The sequence below is a fragment of the Helianthus annuus genome, chromosome 16, assembly GCF_002127325.2.
Source record: "Helianthus annuus cultivar XRQ/B chromosome 16, HanXRQr2.0-SUNRISE, whole genome shotgun sequence".
Classification (NCBI taxonomy): domain Eukaryota; kingdom Viridiplantae; phylum Streptophyta; class Magnoliopsida; order Asterales; family Asteraceae; genus Helianthus; species Helianthus annuus.
The window spans coordinates 116,866,973-116,891,969 of NC_035448.2; the positions used below are offsets into that span (position 1 = coordinate 116,866,973).

General features: G+C 39.3%; 2 protein-coding genes across 2 annotated transcripts; one reads left to right on the forward strand and one right to left on the reverse strand.

Moving 5' to 3' along the window:
- The first annotated feature begins 1,105 nt into the window (after positions 1 to 1,105).
- Positions 1,106 to 4,518, forward strand: LOC110915999 (ATP sulfurylase 1, chloroplastic). Its single transcript, XM_022160749.2, has 5 exons — positions 1,106 to 1,708; positions 2,436 to 2,841; positions 2,949 to 3,209; positions 3,297 to 3,383; positions 4,093 to 4,518. Exons 1-5 carry the CDS (start codon positions 1,197 to 1,199, stop codon positions 4,228 to 4,230), a joined length of 1,404 nt encoding a protein of 467 aa, XP_022016441.1. The 5' UTR covers positions 1,106 to 1,196; the 3' UTR covers positions 4,231 to 4,518.
- Positions 4,519 to 19,772: 15,254 nt separating this feature from the next.
- On the reverse strand, positions 19,773 to 22,529 carry LOC110915626 (1,2-dihydroxy-3-keto-5-methylthiopentene dioxygenase 1). The gene is made up of 4 exons (XM_022160354.2): positions 22,277 to 22,529; positions 22,109 to 22,203; positions 20,637 to 20,876; positions 19,773 to 20,066 (listed from the first exon to the last, which is right to left on the reverse strand). The coding sequence occupies exons 1-4, from the start codon at positions 22,377 to 22,379 to the stop codon at positions 19,938 to 19,940; spliced, it is 567 nt and encodes a 188-aa protein (XP_022016046.1). The 5' UTR covers positions 22,380 to 22,529; the 3' UTR covers positions 19,773 to 19,937.
- Positions 22,530 to 24,997: the final 2,468 nt, after the last annotated feature.

Sequence of the window (24,997 nt, forward strand, 5' to 3'; positions counted from 1 at the left end):
TAAATTTTGAAAATCTTAATTATTAATTTTACAAACAAATTTAATTTGAAATTAATTACTAATTTTTTACTTAAAATTTTCATCAACTTTAAAATTGTGTCGGTCAAAAAATATATAAAAAATATTAGTGATAATTATTATTATGGCTGATTTCTAATATTATAACGGAGGAGATTGTCTACATATTAGTTTGAATTTGTGAGGTTGACAACTTAGCATTTGATATTCCTAAACAAATATGTTTAAAATTTAATTTAAAGGATTTATAAATTTTACGTCAAAGTTCATTTTTGAAAACATGTCTTGACGACTCTGTGTCAACATATGAAATTTAAATCCTATAATACATGGTTTTATTCAGTTCATGCAATATGCATCTTTTTTCAAAGCATAATTTATTTTTATTAGTAAGTATATAAAATTACAGTTATTTGACCCGTATGATACACGAGATTATAACCTAGTTTATAATAAAATAATCACGGAGAACACTTGTTAACATATTAGTTCATTCTATTTTTAGTTTCTCATCTTTTTCTCATATTTAATTATGGATATTTATCTTTAACTATTAATAGCTGTTAAATTATCAACCAAATAAATTAGTATAAAAATTAATTATGAATTTCTAAATAAACTCATTTTTTTTACTTAAAAGCTTCTATTTAAGTCTCAAAATATCCCTAAGTTCAAAACTATATTTGTTAAATATAAGTTAACAGAATAATTAACTGACGTATCAAACTTTATTTACTTTAAAACATATTTTGATGAACATACGTGTTAAGAGATTACATTATATTTATTCAGCTCGTCGCAATACACAAGTTTGTAAAAACACAATTTTATAATACTAAATATTTAAATTACATTTATTCAACTCGTATAACACACATAATCCTAACGTATAATATAAATATAGATTATATTAATAAACACAATAAAACAAATATTTAAAAATAACTCACAATTAGAGGACAAATTCAAAAAGAGAACACCAAATTATTATATAAAAAAGTAATTAACCGTAAAAAAAACAAAATAAAAACCGTGTAATATTCCACTAACAACCACTTTATAAAAACACAAACACAAACTAAACAAAACCAACGAGGGTGTCCAGGTTCATCCTCTTCCCACCACTTTATATTCCATCGTCTCCCTCCCATTTTCAACCTGCAACACAAAACTCATCAATGGCGGCCATTGCATCCCTCCAAATCAAAACCCCTACTCAATCCACCCCATTACCCAAAACTTACAAAACCCACTTCCGCCTCCAATCAATCTCCTACAAACCCAACCCGACCCGGAACCTGACCCGGAAACCGACCCGGATCTCATGCGGGTTGATCGAACCCGATGGGGGAAAGGTTGTGAACCTGGTGGTTCCGGAGTTTGAGAGGGATTTGAAGAAGAGGGAAGCTATGGATTTGCCGAAAATAAAGGTTTCTAGGATTGATTTGGAATGGATTCATGTGCTGAGTGAGGGTTGGGCGAGTCCACTCACTGGGTTCATGAGAGAATCCGAGTTCCTCCAAACTCTTCATTTCAACTCGCTCCGGTTGGGAGACGGGTCGGTTGTTAATATGTCGGTTCCGATTGTGTTGGACATTGATGATGCCCAGAAGGAGCGGATATCTGGTTCGGGTTCCACGTCTGTTGCGCTTATTGATGGGTCGGATAATCCGGTTGCTATTTTGAATAAGTAAGATGGTTTTTTGCATCTTTTTTTTTTTGTCAATATGTGATTTGCTTATTTGTTTGTTTGTTTGTTTAGGAGTTGTTTATGAATTAGACTAGACTGCTTTTTTGTGTTTAATACACTGAAAAAAGTTAAAAAAAGTTGTAACATTAGAAAGAAAACATTTCATTTCATGACTACAGATTGTTGTTTATGGTCTGGTTTTGTTTTGTTAGTAATGATTTTGAATCACTTTGAACCACAACCAAGTCTCTGGTTTAATAAATTGGGTCAAGGGTTTAGGGTTTTTGTTTACCATTTTTTTGGTTTTGGGCCAATTGGGCGTGTGTGTGTATATGGGTAAAGGGGACGAAAGTACGGAACCCTGCGAATTTTGGGTTTAGGGTTTTAAGTTTAGGGTTTGGTCTTGATTTGGTATTTAGGTTCATGATTAGGGTTTTGGGTAAACGCAATGGAAGTACGGAGCGCTGGCAAATTTTTGGTTTTGGGTTCTGTCATAGTTAGGGTTTTGGGTTTAGGGTTTGGTCATGATTTGGGTTTTGGGTTCAAGATTTGACTTTTGGATTTAGGGTTTTAGGGTTTATAAAGGTCTAAACTATGGTTTGGGTTCGCGTTTAGGGTTTAGGGTTTAAGGTTCATGGATTTTATTGGAATAGATATATTACAATGACATTTACGCAATCATCAGCCGATATTTACTTTCTGTTGGTCTTATGCATTGATTTTCTAGCATTGAGATATACAAGCATAACAAAGAAGAACGAATTGCAAGAACTTGGGGTACAACGGCCCCTGGTCTCCCTTATGCTGAAGAAGCCATAACGGGTGCAGGAGATTGGCTGATTGGAGGTGATCTTGAAGTTATACAACCAATCAAGTACCATGATGGACTTGACCATTACAGACTCTCCCCTTCAGAACTGCGTGGGGAATTTGAAAAGAGGAACGCAGACGCAGTGTTCGCTTTCCAGCTCAGAAACCCGGTACACAATGGTCATGCTTTGTTGATGACCGACACGAGGCGTAGGCTTCTTGAAATGGGTTATAAGAACCCGGTTCTTTTGCTTCATCCGCTTGGGGGATTCACAAAGGCAGATGATGTTCCACTTAGTTGGCGAATGAAGCAGCATCAGAAGGTTAGCAAATAGTTACGACTTATCTTCAATTACACATAACCCAAAAAAGTATAATTTATGTTGATATATTGTAACGGTTGTGAAACTGTTTTGACGAATGCCAACAGGTGCTTGAAGATGGTGTTCTTGATCCAGAAAACACAGTGGTATCAATATTTCCATCTCCAATGCACTATGCGGGCCCAACGGAGGTGCAGTGGCATGCCAAGGCCCGGATCAATGCAGGTGCCAATTTTTACATAGTGGGCCGTGATCCGGCTGGCATGGGTCATCCGGTTGAGAAAAGAGATCTTTATAATGCTGATCATGGCAAGAAAGTACTTAGCATGGCACCCGGGCTTGAGCGCTTAAACATTCTTCCCTTCAAGGTACCTACTTTTTTACGTCCATTGTGATTCTCGTTAGTTAGTTAGTTATCTTTACATAATAAAATATATATCCAAACACTATTTCAGGTTGCAGCATATGACAAGACACAACAGAAAATGGAATTCTTTGATCCCTCCAGAGCTCAGGATTTCCTCTTCATCTCGGGTACTAAGGTAGTATATTCACCACGAAAAGACATGCTTATTTCTCCATGTGTTTTGTTCTTGCTTTGAACATCTGCTAAATGTACCTGGACGGGTTGGGTAATTAGTCAAAGCCGGATATTGACTGGTCTGGTTGGGTTGACCCGAATTACTATTAGCGTCTCAAACGTGATTTGAAAAAACATTTTTTCATAAGATGATTTAGGAGAGATTATACACTTAATATTTATTCTAAGAGTTAAATGCCATTTTAGTCCCTGTGTTTGGGCCATTTTGCCAGTTTGGTCCAAAGGTTTGAAACGTTGCTATTTTAGTCCAAATAGTTTCAAACGCTGCCATTTTAGCCTACTGGGTTTACTTCATCCATTTTTTCTGTTAACTAGAAGGGCAATTCAGTCATTTTTATGTAATTCTGCTAACTAGAAGGGCAATTTGGCCATATAAAATGACCAAATTGCCCTTCTTGTTAACAGAAAAACGAGATGAAGTTTACCCAGTGGACTAAAATGGCAACGTTTCAAACTATTTGGACTATAATGGCAAAGTTTCAAACCTTTGGACTAAACTGGCAAAATGGCCCAAACCACAAGGACGAAAATGACATTTAACTCTTTTTCTAAAATACACTTTACGTGACATTTGCATATACCGTTTACTATATAAATCTGTTGGCTATTTCGTTGTATGCTTATATCCTTTTTTTGTTTATGTGATACAGATGCGGACGCTTGCAAAGAACAGGGAAAACCCGCCAGATGGGTTCATGTGCCCTGGTGGTTGGGAAGTGTTGGTTGAATACTACGATAGTTTGGCTGCGAACGAAGCTGGTAGGGTCCCTGAACCCATCCCGGCTTGAGTTGTTGGACAACACGAGTACACGTACAAACGGTTCAAGTCCTGGAACCAGAAGGTGTCCAGCTTCATTGGCGAAGATATCTGGAAGTCCCGACCTGTTTAAATACCAATGTTCTAAATTGTTGTTGTATGGTATGCAGTTTGGATTGTTTTGATGCTTGCTACTTATCCAAATAAGTTGAGGCACTTGTGTTGCCTCCATGTATAAATTCATGTGCTGTTTCTTGTGCACATTGTAACATATTGTAACATATACTTGTTGGATTTGAATCACCTTTCGTTTGCGCTATCTTACCCTTGATGAGTCTGTCGTGTCTTGGCTGTTGCTGAGTTTACCTTATGGAGCAAAACACATGGGCCTGGTCAGATCTTAAAAGGGATTGAAGTTGGAGGTGTTCATGATCTGGCTCAGCGGGGTTTGAGGGACATTCTTGACCAAAACGTACGCTGTGTTTTAAAACTTATTACATACTCGATCTGTTGAACTTAAGCCTACTGATCTCGTGACTAGTGCGCTCACACACATAATCTAACCAGTACATTAGTCAAAGTTTTACTTTGAGGTCAAACCTTAACTTTCAAAATTTCTAATTGATGCAAATTCTGTTACTAGTTCCTCACACAAATGTTTTCCCAGCTGTATTATGTTAGTAAGTTCAATGTGATCATAGAAATTTTCTTGATTACCGTATGAGCTTAGTATAAAAATGGAGTTAATTGTCTGTGCTTGACCTCAAAAGTCAATATTATTCTCTTCTGCTTATCATACATTTTGAAAAATCACATTGATTTAAATCTGAACTGGTTCTAACAATCGAAATCGCAATCGAATAGTCAAATTTCCATCTCTAATATATCAGAAATTGCAATCGAAAAGTCAAATTTCTTTAACTAATGAAGTTAAATTTCTTTGTTTGACCCTCGAAGGTCAAAATTAACCTCGACAGACTTCCTACGAATTTTCCCAAGAGCCTCCATCCTTATCAGGAATGGAGCTCTCGATCTCTCAAAGAGCTTGATGCGCACCAACTATTGCGAATGATTCTTAAAATGACTCGAAAATTCGAATTTCCTATAAAAACTCAGTGTATTTATGAGTAAACTGCGAACATATAGACGCTACACCTCCTCTCTACGATTTCAAATCCAATAAAGCATAACTTTTTAACCAGACAGTGTTGTCCCGAACGAAAATGACCATTTTTTAAAACGACCTCTCCCAAGTATAACACAAAACCCTGAGCTACACATCAAGAATTCTTGAATGCTTGCATCAAAAAACAAAAACAACAAAAAAATGGAAATCAAACAACAAAACAAAAAACCCACAAAAACCCATCAATAAATTAATGTTCTTTACAATTAATAACCATCATCATCATCATCATAACTATCATCATCTTTACCATCACTACTATACACATCCAAATGAGTATTACACTCATCCAACAAGAAATCACTCTTCTCAATCAACCCTCTCAACGAGTCAAACCCAAACCCAGAATCATTCGGGTCACTCGTGGGCGACTCAGTAGCCGAGTCACGACTCGGTAACCCTCCAACACACCAACAGCAAAATCCAAGATTCTCATTCTTTAGGGTTTTATTCCTCTGCAACCGTTTCTTGACCTTCTTAACCTTAGAAAAAAGCAATCTTTTCGCTCTTTTTCCATACCCAATCACCTTTTCTTGATCGTTCTTCCTCTGTTCATCTCTGCCGTTGATTTGGCCGTCGATTTGGGGATTAAGGGACATAAAATGGGGGGTGATTATTTGGTGGGTGGAGCCATATGTTATGAACAGGGGAAGTGGGGTTTCAAGTATGAATATTGTGAATGAGAATTGAATAGTGAATAATAATACATGAAGATGGTTAATATCAAATCCAACCGTTTAGTACAACTTGTGTCAGTCAGTCCTTGTTTTGACTTAATTGCAGCCATGTATTCCATGATGTACCAACTTTTGTCCGGCACGGGTGAGGCTAAACGTAACCCAAATGTATGGATGTTTGACGGCACATGTGTGGTTTACTCGTTAATGTAACACGCTTTCGCAAAAATAAATGTTAAGTGATGATGTGACTGATTTCATAAAGGATGGATGATACATTCAGTAATAACCGTAAAACGTTATTAGATAAGTTAAATTCGTGGTTGAATTTATTGATAGATGAAATACTAAATTAAGGTGTGGTCAATACAATTGCACTTGCCTTGTTGGTATGTGTATATTTAAAAAGGAGAGGAAATTAAATGAGAAGTCTAATAAGTTTTGTCTTGATTGTTATTATATACAATAAACTAACAATATGTTATTATTTAAAATTTTATTATTGTTCATTGTTAACAATCCCACTCACAATTCCTTCTTTGGACTTTCTTTGATGCCCACGGGAAGATGTTGGTGACATTAGGATGATGTGGAGGTGGGGCCCCACTTGACACCACTCTTAAACATATTTTTTTTAAATACAATATCATGAATGAAAACATTTAGAATCAATTACACGAATAGTTTTGTGGTATGTTCAAATTGTGATATTGATTCCAAATTTTTAGTTATTGGTTTGGTCTTTATTGTTTATTTGTGGGTAATATAGATGGTACTTTATTAGACAATATAATTAGGTGATATTTTGGGGGCTTGATTGTAATATGGTTTTTATATAAACACCATAATATTGTAACTCTAATCATACAATATTATGAAAATAATGTTAAAAGCGGCGGGGGGTTAATCATGTTTCATGTGGTAGCGTTGATAGCCGAAAGACAAAAGGGTACATGCACTATTCGACCTTTGTCTCGATTGTTGAGTGTTATGTGCCTTATGCCCAAGGCTTGATGCAAAACTACTGTCGAGTCGGGGTCTCACTGGAAGCAGGCTCTCTATTCCTACGAGGTAGAGGTAAGACTGTCTACATCTTACCCTCCTCAGACTCTACCTTAGTTTTACTATTGGTGGGATTTACTGAGTATGATGATGACAACGACGACTCCTTTAATAAATTCATTTGCGACTTTTGACTAGGATTAAACAGAGGTTAAAAAAACCTGGTTGGGCCTTGTCAAATCGATTTATCACTCGACCCACTTAACCAAAAAAATCGGTTTGGCCCAAATAGGTTTGGACCTAACTTAGCCCGTCAGTTGTAGCCTTGTTCCCTGAAATCAGGTTAGACCTGACCTAATTTGAAGAACATGTCAAAAACCTGGTTCGAACCCAACCCTAATCGATTTGATAGGTTCAAACATTTTTCCTCCAAAACAGGTTTATAATCCCAACCACTTTTTGTTTGTTGTTTGGTTCAGTTTATACACGAAGCCATTCTTAAAAGAAACAAATTTGTACACCTCTAGGAATAAAGAAATGCATGTACAATTTTTTTTAGCCTACGTTACCCTCAACTTTTTTCTAGATCTGTCACTGATTGACGTACTTATTTTTATGTATAAGACAATAAATATTTATTCGAACGGGACATATATCATTGATTTTTTATTAAATCCTAATATTAACTAGTGGAATTCCCCCGCGCTACGCGGCGGGAATTCAGTTTGTATCGGCTCGAATTGGTATGATACCGTCACTCGTTATATCAAACTAAAGAGAAAAACCAAAAAAATAATGTCATGGGATGACCATAAGGATATCGTCACATCTTTTACAAAATCGAAAACCATAAAACCAAACATTGGTTCCTATTTTGATAATACACATACATGTACCGATATTGTTGGGTCATAATCGGTTCGCTTCATCACAATACCTATCTATACCAAAGAAATATTCTAGTTGAATACAACACCATTTAAAAAAAAAAAAAAAAACCTTATAACGGAATGTCGAGAAAAAAATAGTTTGAATAGGACTTATTCAACTTTTTTTTGAAAAGCTTAAATAATAGAAGTGGATAAAAAATACAATCGTTTATCAATATTAATAAAATAATATCAATAAATGTTCATAACTTAATACAATAATAAAAAAATTCGTAGCTCGAATTCAATTGGTATCGGTTCGACTTGGTACTGTAAAGTCACTCATTATACCAAATGAAAGAGAAAAACAAAAAAATGAACTCGTGGAATGACCAAAAAGATATCGTCGCATGTTTTACATAAATCGAAAATCATAAAGCCAAATACTGGTATCGATTCCGATAAAACACATACATGTACCGATGTTGGTTCATAATTGGTGCACTTCATCACAATACCTATACCAATGAAATATTCTATTTAAATACAAAACCTTTTTCAAAAAAATTAGAAAAAAATATATTAGAAAGTCATAAAAAAAAAAGTTTAAATACAACTACTTATTCAACTTTTATGAAAAAACTTAAAAGAACAAAAGTTGATAAAAAAATTCAACTATTTATCAATATTAAAAAATAATATCAAGAATTAATTTAATTTAATATACTAAGGGGCTGTTTGTTTACCTGAGCTCTTAATGGTTCAAATTTCTTACTGTTTTAACACTTAATGGTTCAGACTATTTGTTTCGCTAGCTGATGTCTGAACGGTTCAGACATTTGCCTCTGCATGATTAAGCATTATACTGAGTCTGAATGGTTAAGACTTCTAATCAGAATTGGTCAGACATTTGTCTCTGAACGGTTAAACATTATACTGGCTCTTAATGATTCAGACATCTTTCTTGTTCAGCACTTAATGGTTCAGACCTCTTATTGGTTCAGCACCTAAACATTCAAAAGTTGACAAACAACCCCTATATATTCATCACCTATAATTTTAATAACAATTATTAAATATTTATCATTTAATATAATAATAATAAATTTACAAAACACTATTCATGCTAACTTTTCTTTAATATGTATAATGTATAATATAAAATATAATATAATGTGAAGTTCATGAAAATTGTATGAATACTGGAACTATTTAGTGGTTACTTTCTTTTCCACAACGAACCGAACACGTAGATGTGGTTTTAGTTACGTTACGATTTTATAATTTAAGATTTCTCTTTTATGTGCCGATGTCATAACAAACCGAACCCATGGTTAAATTCCCAACGCATCCCCGCGGCAACACTAGGGTCGAATCCCGCTAGTTGCTTTTAAATACCAAAATAAGTTCTACCATTCATATAAGTTTTATGTTCCCAAACACTTGTGAGAGTATCTTTACATGTAACGGTATTTGACCAATTTGATCAACCAAGTTACAAAATTCACCATTTGACTAAACCTGTTTTAAATTATTTTTTTTTAAATTAAGAAATAAAATACCAAGGGTAATATAAGAAATAAAATACGAAGGGTAATATAATAAAAGCGGGAAAAAACACACACTACCCCCTCCCGTTTTCAAAACAATATCTTTCCGATGTGTGTATCTGTTTCAAGTTAGTATTCGTAACCATCCACGCTCTAATCTTGAACCACCATCGAAACACACACAGAGCCTAGATCGGCCCCTAAAATAAATTATTAAAGCTATAAATAGCATAAGTGTGACAACTCGTATTTCAAACCCGTCTTTGTATTATATGCAACGTATGTGAACTTGATTGAATTACCGAATGATTGAACTATTGAGTGTATGATGTTATGACATGTTATTTGAATAGGTGTTATGTGAATATGTATATGTTTACTCAACCCGAACCGCACAACACACCACACCGCTGGACCGCACAAACCTCCTTGGGCCGTGTAGCTTGTACGCGGACCCATAGGCCAACAAGTTGGGCTCGGCCCACTCCTCTTAAATGTGTAAACCCTCAATTGTTACAATCACTTGACACAACACAACCCTAGCTCTCTCTCTCTCTCTCTCTCTCACGAACCGAAGGCAGCCAAGGCATCCATCCCATCGAATCATCATCTTGTTCGGATCAATTCTTGTTCCTTCCCCATTCGGTTAGTATGATTGATTAATTGTATTTGATGTTTTGATGTTTTGTTACAGTAGCTTTGCATGATGATCTAGGATTTCTGATTAATATGATTGTTTGGGTTGAATGATAGTGTTCTTGATAATCGGATCCCGTGTACACTTGATTTGCATGTTCGATAGTGTTTATACGGGTTGGAATACATGATCTAGTATTAGAACCGAACACATGGAAATTGGCTGTGATATAATAGAACTCGGATAGGTGATCAGGTTTAACTCGATTACATGTTTACAAGTTGTGTTCATGTTTGATTCGGTTAGGGTTCTTGAGAAAACATTGGAATTATGCATGTTTGATCGATTTCGTGATTATCAGGATTGTTAGAATGATGTTGATTGATTTTGTTAATTGGTTGGTAAACTTGGAAACTGGGATAATTGTAACTAATGTGCATAATTTCCGGAAATTGTTAACCTATCGCACAAGGGGCCGATCGCACAAAGCGGCCCCAATCACACGAGCCAGTCGCACAACATGGCTGATTCACACAAGCAAACCGGTCACACAAGTGCCAAAATCGCACAAGCGATTCCCCACCGCACAAGATGTCTTGATCGCACAAGGTACTAGGTTAGCTTAACTGTTGGGCCGATAGACATGTTGGGTTGGGCTGGTCGGATCGCACAACCCACATAACTCGCACAAGTTGAGCTGTTATGCTGTTGGGCCGGACAAGCCCAAAGGCTAGTCGCACAACCCGGTTCACTCGCACAAGGATTACTGGATCGTACATATAATATTTGTTTAACCGATTGGGCCTCAAGCCCAATCCTGATCGCACAACCTATACGAAGCGCACAAGTCACTTAGGTCATTTGTTTGGGCCGTGTATGCCATTGGACTTTATGTTGATAATTGGGCCGGGCTTGTTGGACCGCACAACATGCTGTGGATCGCACAAGGTTGTGCCGATCGCACAACATGTTGGGCCGGATGTTATTGGGCTGAATCAATTAATTGCACAATGCTGAATGGATTGTATGACTGTTATGTGTTGCCATGATTAATTCGTGCCTGTAACGTGATAACTTGTGTGAAACATGCGTGCCTTACCTGAACCAAACCTGACTTATATGGTAATCCTGTTAGGACGTGATTGACCACTTATAAATCAAGTAACTTTTGGTATAATCTGCCGAGCAAACCAAGGTGAGTTCATTGCATTTTCTCAAGCATGCGTCCCGGTGGTTTGGGACAACTGGTAAACATTTGGAAGGGAAACTTGGGGTAAACAACTGGAACATAGAAACAATCATCTACCGGATTGCCTGTTAGGCAATGGGGTAATTAGTTGATAGCGCTATTAGGTTTGGCACCCTCACACCGGGCCGTAAGGACGGGCGTGAACTAATTACTGGGACAACTTGTAACGCGGATATAAGACCTCCTACAGCTTGTCAAGGTTGTTTGATACCTTGACTTTGACCAATGCCTGTAGGGCATTGGGGTTAGGCATTCCCATCATTGACGCTGCATACGGTACAATAATCAAGTTAACAACGACATCTGAACCAAACAACGAGTTGATTTAACTAATATCTGGTAACTTCACACGTAAGCAACACCTTGAACTCACCAGCGTAGTCTGACACACTTGTTTGCATGCTTGTAGGTCGTTAACTTTGGAACATGGGCTTGCTATCTGGGCGTGCTGGAGTGGTCATGGATCGAAGCTACTGGATTATTTATAATTGATACATTGGTTTTAAGTTTATTTTGAAACGCTTACTAAACGACTTATCATATGCTTCCACTACATAACTCTTGGAAATAATATTGTGTTTGACATTTAATCTTGGCGATTAATGACATGTTTTATTTAAGTATTTACTACTGGTTCAATGTGATTGGTGGCTCAGACTCTGATGTGTAACACGCCTCGCGGGGTTTCCGCGGGTGGTATTTTGGGGGTGTTACAGTTTGGTATCAGAGCCACTGGTTATAGTGAACTAGGTTTTAAAACGTTTTATAAAACCAGACTATAACCGAACAACTTCGAAAATCGATCATGACACTCAGCACCAGATTGCAAGGTTCGTTTCTCTCTCACTTTATACAGTACTTGCTTAGCAGTCACACACCCACCACGTATATGAACTGAAACGTTTAACACCATAGTGACTTGATAGTGGGACACTACTCTTCGACTCATGTAAACCATAGAACTGTGATATCATCTGTTGTGTTGTTTGAACGGGGGAAACTTCGAGCGTAAGCTAAGAGGCACTGAGATAAGCATGCAAATTGCCTTATTATTATGGGTGCACACTTAATAATAACGCGGGGTGCATGCAAGTCCCAGTGAGGCTTATCGAGCGTGAGAAGGGTTCTGCCTTACTATGTGTGAACTTAGTAGTACGTGAATATCAGTATGATACTTGACTCCTGTCTCGTTTCGATTTCTAAATCGGTTTATTCCCAACTATAGAAACATGAGTGGACGAGGACACGGACGTGGCAACATCAACATGACTCAGGCTGAGTTGAATGACCTAATCAATACCCGCGTGGCTGAGGCTCTAGCAGCCTATCAAGCTGGTACGGAATGTACCAAGTACTCTCTACTCTTATACCACGTACACGTCTTTTCATTCCTATAATGTGTTTCCTCCCGTTATTTAGGTCAACAAGCGCAACCTCAACCTAACCAGCCTGCGTGTACGTTCAAAATGTTTATGGACTGCAAGCCACAGACCTTCACCGGGACTGAAGGGGCTGTGGGACTCCTAAGATGGTTCGAAAAAGCAGAGTCTGTGTTTGCTATCTGTAACTGTCCCGCTGGGGACAGGGTGAAATATGCTGCGGGTACCTTGGCTGATGGTGCCCTAACATGGTGGAACGCCCAAGTACAGTTGTTGGGCATCGAGGCGGCGAATGCCACAACTTGGGAAGACTTTAAAGAACTGATCAGGGAGGAGTACTGTCCTCGGGACGAGGTCCAGAAACTGGAAAACGAATACTACGACTTGAAGATGGTTGGATCTGAAGTCGAAGCGTATGTGAAGCGATCGTATGAACTGGCCGACATGTGCCCAAACTTGTCCCGGCCTATGTCCCGGAGGATTGAGTTATTCATCAAAGGGTTGCCTCCGCGTGTGAAGAGCTTGGTCACTGCAGCCCATCTCAATGATTTGACACAGATCGTTCGTCTGACTCACAAGATTGTGGATCAAGAGGTGGAAAGCGATTCGTTACCCCCGCGTATTTCGGCCACTAAAGCTGCTACACCCACTGCCACTGCGTCCGCTAATGATAACAAGCGGAAGTGGAGTGATTATGATAAAGCATCCAGTGCTGGTCAGACTCAGAAAAGGCCAGATAACCACAACAACCGCAACTTTAGCCAGTCGTCTTCTGTCAATCAAGGCCAGGGAAGTGGTCAAAGTCAGGGCTCGTATGCAGAGAAGAAACCACAGTGTAATAAGTGTGGCTACCATCATTTCGGGTCGTGTAGTCGCACATATCGCAGGTGTGGTAAAGTGGGCCATGAGGCCAAGGATTGTAGGGCTCCACAGCCCAAACACCAGCAGCAACAAAACTAGCAGAATCAGAGACAACAGGGACAACCACCCCAGCAGAACCAGGGTTTTAGGAAGGGGTGCTATCAATGTGGGGATGAGGGACACTTTAAGCGGGATTGCCCTCAGTTAAACCAGAACGCTAACGACAACAACCGCCCGAATAATAACAACGCTGGAAACAACAACAACAACAACGGCAACAACGGGGGTAATGGTGCTCGGGGCAGAGTGTTTCAGCTTGGAGCAGGGGATGCCAGGAATGACGGCAACGTTGTAACTGGTACGTTTCCTGTTAACAATCGTATTGCTTCTGTATTATTTGATTCGGGTGCCGATTGGAGTTACGTGTCCCTAGAGTTTAGTCAACGATTAGGGATAACCCCAACACCTTTAGAGGTTAAACAAGTAGTAGAACTAGCAGATGGTAAGACGATGGAAGCCTCAAATGTCCTTTTTGGATGCAAACTAGATCTCGTGGGTCAAGTGTTTGACATTGACCTCCTTCCCGTTACGCTCGGTAGTTTTGACATAGTGGTAGGCATGGATTGGTTGTCTAAGCACCAAGCAGAAATTCTGTGTAAGGAGAAGATTGTGCGTATTCCTCTCCCTGATGGAGAGTCACTGTTAGTTCAAGGGCATCGTAGTGGGACGATGGTTGGGATTATCACGGCCATGCGTGCACAACAGTATCTACAAAAGGGGTATCCTGCACTGTTAGCGTTAGTTACCAACGCTCAGTCTGTAGAGAGTAAGATCGAGGATCTACCAGTGGTGCGAGAATTTGCTGATGTATTCCCAGAGGAGCTACCAGGGTTACCTCCTCACCGTCAAGTAGAATTTCAGATTGATCTTGCACCGGGAGCGGCTCCAATTGCTCGAGCTCCTTACCGGTTAGCACCTGGAGAGTTACAGGAACTGTCCAATCAATTGCAGGAGTTGTTGGATAGGGGTTTCATTCGACCCAGTTCTTCGCCTTGGGGAGCCCCAGTTCTGTTCGTAAAGAAGAAAGACGGGTCATTCCGTATGTGTATCGACTATCGAGAGCTCAACAAGGTGACCATTAAGAACCGCTATCCGTTACCACGCATCGACGACTTGTTTGACCAGTTGCAAGGGTCAAGTTTCTATTCAAAGATCGACTTAAGGTCGGGTTATCACCAGGTAAGGGTTAGGGAAGAGGATGTTCCCAAGACAGCCTTCCGAACGCGCTACGGACACTATGAGTTTTTAGTCATGCCGTTTGGATTGACCAATGCACCAGCGGTTTTCATGGATCTCATGAACCGCGTATGTAAGCCATATCTCGACGAATTTGTTATAGTGTTTATTGACGACATCTTGGTTTATTCCAAGAACAAGGAAGATCACGAGCGCCACCTACGTCTCATCTTGGAACTTTTGAGAAAGGAACAGCTGTATGCGAAATTTTCTAAGTGCGACTTTTGGATTCGGGAAGTGCATTTCCTTGGGCACGTCGTTAACGAGAAAGGGATACATGTGGACCCTGCGAAGGTGGATGCAGTTAAGAATTGGGCGGCACCAAAGACTCCGTCTGAGGTGCGTCAATTTCTTGGTCTCGCTGGATACTATCGAAGGTTTATTAAAGACTTCTTGAAAATCGCGCAACCTCTCACCTCACTGACACAGAAGAACACGGCGTACTCTTGGGGAACGAAGCAAGAAGAGGCCTTCCAGTTGTTAAAACAGAAACTTTGCAGTGCACCGATCTTGTCTTTACCAGAGGGCACCGAAGATTTTGTGGTATATTGTGACGCGTCAATTCAGGGTCTCGGTTGCGTGTTGATGCAACGCGAGAAGGTAATAGCTTATGCTTCTCGTCAGCTGAAGGTGCACGAGAAGAACTACACGACGCACGACTTGGAGTTAGGAGCGGTGGTATTTGCGTTGAAGATTTGGAGGCACTATCTGTACGGTACCAAATGCACCATCTACACCGACCATAGGAGTCTCCAGCACATCTTCGACCAGAAAGAGTTGAATATGCGACAACGACGATGGGTGGAGTTATTGAACGATTATGAATGTGCCATCAAGTATCATCCGGGCAAGGCGAACGTTGTAGCTGACGCCCTCAGCAGAAAGGATAATGCACGTAGGCGTGTGCGAGCATTGCAACTAACGATTCAGTCCAACCTCCCTTCCCAGATACGAGACGCTCAGTTGGAAGCGTTGAAACCAGAGAACGTTCGAGCTGAAGCTTTACGTGGCTCGAGACAACGACTAGAACAGAAGGGAGACGGTGCTTACTATGTAACCGGACGCATCTGGGTTCCACTCTATGGTGACTTACGAGAACTCGTAATGGAAGAGGCACATAAATCACGCTACTCTGTACATCCTGGATCAGATAAGATGTACCATGACTTGAAAACTACCTACTGGTGGCCCAGCATGAAGGCTCATATAGCAACCTACGTCAGCAAATGTTTGACTTGTGCTAAAGTCAAAGCAGAACATCAAAAGCCCTCAGGTCTACTGCAGCAACCAGAGATACCCACATGGAAGTGGGAGCAGATCGCTATGGATTTCGTGACAGGACTACCAAGAACTCAGGCTGGGAATGACACTATTTGGGTGATTGTTGATCGCCTCACGAAATCAGCACACTTCCTAGCAATCAAGGAAACAGACAAGTTTTCTCAGCTGGCAGCAGTGTATCTTAAGGAAGTAGTTTCTAGGCATGGAGTGCCAACTTCTATCATTTCAGACCGTGATCCGAGTTTTACTTCAGAGTTATGGCAGTCAATGCATAAATCGTTTGGTTCCCAACTCGACATGAGTACCGCTTATCACCCGCAGACAGATGGTCAAAGCGAGCGCACCATCCAAACACTCGAAGATATGCTTCGGGCATGCGTACTCGACTTTGGAAAAGGATGGGAGAAGCACCTACCGTTGATAGAATTCTCCTACAACAACAGCTACCATTCAAGTATTAAGGCAGCTCCGTTCGAAGCACTGTACGGACGGAAATGTCGTTCACCTCTCTGTTGGCATGAGGTGGGGGATAGTCAGATCACAGGACCTGAGTTTGTTCTTGAAGCATCGGAAAGCATTGTGCAGATCAGAAACCGTATGGCCGCAGCTCGTGACCGCCAGAAGAGCTACGCTGACAAGCGTAGTAAACCGTTGGAATTCGAAGTTAATGATCGCGTTATGCTAAAAGTCTCACCCTGGAAGGGTGTGGTGCGTTTTGGGAAACGCGGCAAATTAAACCCTCGTTATGTGGGACCGTTCAAAATTCTAGAACGAATTAGAAAAGTGGCCTACAGGTTGGAATTACCTGCTGAGTTGGGTAATGTCCATGATGTATTTCACGTATCGCAGCTAAAGAAGTGTTTGGTCGATGAAACACTAGTAGTACCATTTCAAGAGCTGAAGATAGACGACAAATTGCAGTTTGTCGAAGAACCAATTGAAATTATGGATCGGGAGGTTAAAGTTCGTAAACACAGCCGTATACCGATTGTGAAAATTCGTTGGAACTCAAGACGTGGTCCAGAGTTCACGTGGGAATGCGAGGACCAGATGAAAGTTAAGTACCCACATCTGTTCCCCAATGACCAGTCAAAACCTAGCGAACCTACTATTGATGCAACTGGTGAATTTCGGGACGAAATTCCCATTCAAGTTGGGGAGGATGTGACACCCCAGGAAAACCAGCAGACGATATGACTTACCTAGCTTTAACCTATCTAGCTTTTCAATGAGTGAGTACCAAATTTCGGGACGAAATTTCTTTTTAGTTGGGGATACTGTGACAACTCGTATTTCAAACCCGTCTTTGTATTATATGCAACGTATGTGAACTTGATTGAATTACCGAATGATTAAACTATTGAGTGTATGATGTTATGACATGTTATTTGAATAGGTGTTATGTGAATATGTATATGTTTACTCAACCCGAACCGCACAACACACCACACCGCTGGACCGCACAAACCTCCTTGGGTCGTGTAGCTTGTACGCGGACCCATAGGCCAACAAGTTGGGCTCGGCCCACTCCTCTTAAATGTGTAAACCCTCAATTGTTACAATCACTTGACACAACACAACCCTAGCTCTCTCTCTCTCTCTCTCACGAACCGAAGGCAGCCAAGGCATCCATCCCATCGAATCATCATCTTGTTCGGATCAATTCTTGTTCCTTCCCCATTCGGTTGGTATGATTGATTAATTGTATTTGATGTTTTGATGTTTTGTTACAGTAGCTTTGCATGATGATCTAGGATTTCTGATTAATATGATTGTTTGGGTTGAATGATAGTGTTCTTGATAATCGGATCCCGTGTACACTTGATTTGCATGTTCGATAGTGTTTATACGGGTTGGAATACATGATCTAGTATTAGAACCGAACACATGGAAATTGGCTGTGATATAATAGAACTCGGATAGGTGATCAGGTTTAACTCGATTACATGTTTACAAGTTGTGTTCATGTTTGATTCGGTTGGGGTTCTTGAGAAAACATTGGAATTATGCATGTTTGATCGATTTCGTGATTATCAGGATTGTTAGAATGATGTTGATTGATTTTGTTAATTGGTTGGTAAACTTGGAAACTGGGATAATTGTAACTAATGTGCATAATTTCCGGAAATTGTTAACCTATCGCACAAGGGGCCGATCGAACAAAGCGGCCCCAATCACACGAGCCAGTCGCACAACATGGCTGATTCACACAAGTAAACCGGTCACACAAGTGCCAAAATCGCACAAGCGATTCCCCACCGCACAAGATGTCTTGATCGCACAAGGTACTAGGTTAGCTTAACTGTTGGGCCGATAGACATGTTGGGTTGGGCTGGTCGGATCGCACAACCCACATAACTCGCACAAGTTGAGCTGTTATGCTGTTGGGCCGGACAAGCCCAAAGGCTAGTCGCACAACCCGGTTCACTCGCACAAGGATTACTGGATCGTACATATAATATTTGTTTAACCGATTGGGCCTCAAGCCCAATCCTGATCGCACAACCTATACGAAGCGCACAAGTCACTTAGGTCATTTGTTTGGGCCGTGTATGCCATTGGACTTTTATGTTGATAATTGGGCCGGGCTTGTTGGACCGCACAACATGCTGTGGATCGCACAAGGTTGTGCCGATCGCACAACATGTTGGGCCGGATGTTATTGGGCTGAATCAATTAATTGCACAATGCTGAATGGATTGTATGACTGTTATGTGTTGCCATGATTAATTCGTGCCTGTAACGTGATAACTTGTGTGAAACATGCGTGCCTTACCTGAACCAAACCTGACTTATATGGTAATCCTGTTAGGACGTGATTGACCACTTATAAATCAAGTAACTTTTGGTATAATCTGCCGAGCAAACCAAGGTGAGTTCATTGCATTTTCTCAAGCATGCGTCCCGGTGGTTTGGGACAACTGGTAAACATTTGGAAGGGAAACTTGGGGTAAACAACTGGAACATAGAAACAATCATCTACCGGATTGCCTGTTAGGCAATGGGGTAATTAGTTGATAGCGCTATTAGGTTTGGCACCCTCACACCGGGCCGTAAGGACGGGCGTGAACTAATTACTGGGACAACTTGTAACGCGGATATAAGACCTCCTACAGCTTGTCAAGGTTGTTTGATACCTTGACTTTGACCAATGCCTGTAGGGCATTGGGGTTAGGCATTCCCATCATTGACGCTGCATACGGTACAATAATCAAGTTAACAACGACATCTGAACCAAACAACGAGTTGATTTAACTAATATCTGGTAACTTCACACGTAAGCAACACCTTGAACTCACCAGCGTAGTCTGACACACTTGTTTGCATGCTTGTAGGTCGTTAACTTTGGAACATGGGCTTGCTATCTGGGCGTGCTGGAGTGGTCATGGATCGAAGCTACTGGATTATTTATAATTGATACATTGGTTTTAAGTTTATTTTGAAACGCTTACTAAACGACTTATCATATGCTTCCGCTACATAACTCTTGGAAATAATATTGTGTTTGACATTTAATCTTGGCGATTAATGACATGTTTTATTTAAGTATTTACTACTGGTTCAATGTGATTGGTGGCTCAGACTCTGATGTGTAACACGCCTCGCGGGGTTTCCGCAGGGGTGGTATTTTGGGGGTGTTACAATAAGATTAACTCACAGTCGAGATTCAAATACAGCATAAGATATAAGAACTTGACTGCCAATTCTAGAGCAGATACATACATGATTATAGACTACGCGTGTTTAGTATTCAATGAGCTTTAAGGGGCGTCCCGATCTTCTGACCAAAGTTAAACATATAGTTTCTCCTTGCTGGATGCTCCTCTTGGGGCCTGTTATATGCAGTCCATACCGGCTCTCCAACAAACAACCTCATCAACTGCATACAACCAAATAAACACCAATCAAAAAACTGGATCAACAAGGTCATCACATGAGGTTGATTAGGGTGCATGTGCTTTTGCTAGTGAAACCCGTGTTAGTTTCTCAAAAACGCCTTGAAAATTCATATTGAATTTGAAGTTGGAATGTAGGTTGACTTGAATAGTCAAGGTCAAGATGAATGACGCCTTATAAGCAGATATGTGATCTCTTTTGAGGTGGCAAAGTTGACCCGTTCAGGTTATGTTTAATCCCGAACGGGTCAAAGTGTAATATAACAAAAAGAACCAAATAAAGAAATGGGTCAAATATTTCGAGCGGGGCAAAAGTCACCCAAAGAGTTTAATTTAATGCATACAACCTCCAAAGTCATTTTACTTAAGAAATTAGATTATTATCGTAATAATATAGCTTTATAATTATATATTTACAAGATTCGGACAAAAGGTGTACCTGATCAACCTGACCTGACCCATACCAATGTTACCCATTTTGAGTGACCAAAAGCCGTTTGACCCATTGCCCAACCAGCATGACCCACCCATTTTCCACAATTCGTGTTCATTACCTTGATATAGTTGGAGGTGTCGAGGGTGAATCGGTGGTAGATTCCGGCTGGCAAAATGATGAGGTCGCCAGCCTTGATCCAAATGCGAATCCAACGATCATCGTTGTCCCTGATATCAAAATACCCACTCCCTTCCAAACAATAACGTATCTCTTCGTCTGCATGAATGTGCTCTGTATAGAAGTTCTTCAGCTTTTGCTCATAATTCTCCACTTTCTCAGGGCACAAATCCAGCAGATCCTACAAAATGAAATTACCAAAGCTAAATTAAGTGCTTGAGATCCTATTTTTTTAAGGGATGTGTATATGCGTATACATCTGTGTATACATAATGTTTTAAGTGTGACCTATTTTGACAGGTCGTTAAATTTGAGTTAGCCCAAATTGACCCGTTGTATAATTTGAGTAGACACAGATGAACTTGAATGCAATTTTTACGGGTCATGATTGTCTGGCTTATTTATTATTACGATAAGGGGATATGACCGTCTGGATTACAACGGGATCACTAAGGATAAGTAAATCAACCGACTTCATAAGATGTATTAGAGACCACTTGGCTATATGTTTATAAGTAATAATGCACATACTGAATGTCTAGAATGAGATACCAGGCTCCACAAGATGGTGTGTGTGTGTGATCTTGGTGGTTGTAGTTGTAATTTGTAATAAACAAATAAGAGTTAAATGCCATTTTAGTCCCTGTGGTTTAGGCCATTTTGCCAGTTTAGTCCAAAGGTTTCATTTTTCGCCTGTGGGTCCAAAAAGGTTTCACCGTTGCCATTTTAGTCCACTGGGTTAACTTCATCCATTTTTTCTGTTAACGAGAAGGGCAATTCGATGATTTTATATGGCCGAATTGCCCTTATAGTTAACAGAATTACATATAAAATGACCGAATTGCCCTTCTCGTTAACAGAAAAAATGGATGAAGTTAACCCAGTGGACTAAAATGGCAACAGTGAAACCTTTTTGGACCCACAGGCGAAAAATAAAACCTTTGGACTAAACTGGCAAAATGACTCAAACCACAGGGACAAAAATGGCATTTAACTCAACAAATAATTAGTTTGAATATTTGAGAAAATCTATACCTAAAGTGACCAAAGAACCAGATATATCCAAGATTGGTGACTAAATAAACCAGATAATCATAAAAGTTCTTAAATATGGTTGTGTTTAGGGGCAGCAATTTGTGACAAACACCAAAATAATCAAATTTCGAGTTGTCATATGACCATATCTAATCTGTTTAATAAACAGGTCATGTTCGGGTTAACAACTTAACATGTTTATCTCGCTTAATTAAACAAGTTGACCCGTCAATCCATCTAACCAAAAAGTCAACCGCCAACTTGTTTATAACTCGTTAAACACGTTTACAACCCGACACGATTGACACCCTAGTTATGTTACAAGAACTCACTAATTAGATTTCGAAATCGAAGTACTAACTAAAAGTGTAAGATTACCATGTAATTGTAGCCTCTGTCAGCCCTAATCTTCTCCAACTCTTCATCATCCTCATACTTTTCCGGATTCAACTTCCAGTGTAAAACACCCAATTCTACACAGACCCAAATCAAAACAAACCTTAAAACACACAAATCTTTAACCAAATAAGTAAAACAAAAACATACCAGCTAAGTAATCAGGCGAAACAAACTCTTTGGGATTGCGTTGATGAGGAAGTTGTGGATCATTGGGAACATCATCCATGAACCATGCCTGAAGAATCGCCATAGAGAGTACAGTAGTCGGGTTGAATCGAAACCGAAATTAGGTATATATCGTTACCGGGTTCTCGAAGTTTCGGAGATTTTTGGTTTTATTGATGTTGCACGATTCTTGCCTGTGGTCGTTAGCTTACGTTGTTTATGTGGCATCCATTTTTTTCTAAAGGTACGTGGTCATAATTTTTTTTTTTTTTTTTCTAAGAGATATTACAAGAGATGATTTTTGAAAACTAGTATTTTGGGTTTAATATTAACTAGTAATTTTACCGGTTGCACGTTTTAAGAGCGTTGAAGCGCAGTGGCGGAGCCAGAAACCTTTTCTTATGGTGTCATTTTTTACGGATATCCGGGTTTATAGTAACCTAGAGTTGAACCTTTTTAGATCGGTTCGGATCTAGTCGGGTCGAATCACATAATAAAAGCAAATATCACAGTAAAAGCACAATGTCAATGAATAAAAACACATAATAAAATTACAAAGTCATATGAAATATATAAAAAAAAATCATTTAATAGTTGCTCTGTACGCATTTTCATTTTTTGAAAATGATTCATAATGTTTTCAACAAGTATTCGAGCATGCACTTCGCGGTGGGTCGTAGGAGGTTGATGGTGAAGATTGAAGCCCACGCTTCACGGCAAGGTCGTAGAGGTTGATGGCGAGGATGTATATATTTCATGACGGAAAATCAACATAATTAAGTAAACAATTTAGAGTTAAAAGTTCTATTTAACTATAATAAGGTAAATAAAAAATGATAATATTTGTTATCTTGTATATTTTATATTGAAGGGTTAAAAAGCAACATGATTAAATAACCATGTCTAGAGTTAAAAGTCAGCTTTAATTATAATAAGTAAAACAAAAAATAACTAAACCTATAAAAAGGATAAAAGAACAGATATTTGTTAAAAAAGAAAAAAAATAAGTTTCTTAACTTTATTAAACTTTAAGGACCGTGTGATATCTCTATTAAAGTTTGGGGGTCGAAATATAAATCGCTTATAAAAAAATATAATTATTATTAAACTTACCTATGGTAAATCTATTAAAGTTAAAGGGTATATGTAAATCGTTTATCAAAAAAATTATTATAGTTTAGAGGTTGTGTGATAACTTTATTAATGTTCAGGGCTAGAAACGTAAATTAATTATAAAAAGAGACAATAATACTATAGCCTTATAATTATGAATTAAACTATTAAATGACCAAACATAGATTTATTACTATTCACGTTTTGAATTGTTATAGTGTAGAATGGCAACTTGCAAAAAAAAAAAAAATAAAAAATAAAAAACCCACTTATTCATTATAATAAACGAGTGCAAGCAGCATTCAGATGATCATCAAACATCTGGTTCTGGTTAGGTTAAATAATTGAACCAAAACCAATTAGACATGGGTCTATAATGCTTACTAAACAATTGAAACAAAACCAATTAGACATGACCTAAAATGCTTACTAGATTAGAAAAAAAAATTAAGCATGGACCTCTAATGATTTAAAGTATACTAAATAAATTCAAGTAACTGAGCTTAATTTTTGAACTATAAATTTGTTTATTATCTAATTCTTTTAGAAGAAAACAAAACAATGGTGTTGTTTGTAAAAAGACAATGGTGTCGCTGGTAAAAAAACAATGGTGTCGCTCAAATTTTTCCTATTATACGTTGTATTTGCTACACAAAATTCAATGGTGTCGGGCGACACCGTTGTTCAAAGTGTGGCTCCGCCACTGTTGAAGCGTATGGTAATTTGAATTTTTACCGTCAAGTGAAAACATTTTATATCTGACCAGGTTTATTTCTAAACAAAATTTACGTTAAACGTAAACCAACTTAAAACGTACATAGAAATAAGCATGAAAACATATTACATTTGACCCGACTCGTCGAAATGTAAACCAACTTGATTTTATGTCAACACCTACATAAGAAGGGTTATTGGATTTTATTATCCCTAACTATCGGCCTTTGGCCGTTGCCACCCGCAACTAACACTTTGACACCCGACACCCCCAACTTCACTTTTTGTTTGCAATGGCACCACCCAGTTAAATCTCCACTAACTGGGTTTGTTTTTTGTCCGACATGGCACAGGTTTGCTGAGTTGGAGATGATTATGTGGCGATTATGTGTCATGTCCCATTTAATCATTTATATAAATTCCCAACAAATTAGCCCACAATGGTTGCTGCTTCTTTTTTCCTTCACCACCTCCTCTCAGAACCACCCTCATCTCTACCGCCACCACCACCGCCACCCAACGCCACCACCGTGTCGCCACCCATAACTACAAAGATGCCCTCGCCAAATCCATCAAGTTCTTTGAAGGCCAAAGGTCTGGTAAACTCCCCCGAAATCAAAGAATCATCTGGAGAAAAAACTCCGGCCTCTTTGACGGCGTCGCCGTCGATCTAAGCGACGAGAGCGCCTACACCGTTAACTGGGCGGTACAAAACTACCTCCGGCCAGGAGACCCCGTCATCCTCAACGCCCGCCCTACCTCCGTCCTCTACGGCGCTGATTGGGGCGCGGAATCAATCGGCTCAAAACCAAATCTATCCGGCAAGGTTTGTATCTTCTCTGTCGTTCTCCGTCTACAAAATCAAATTACTGAATC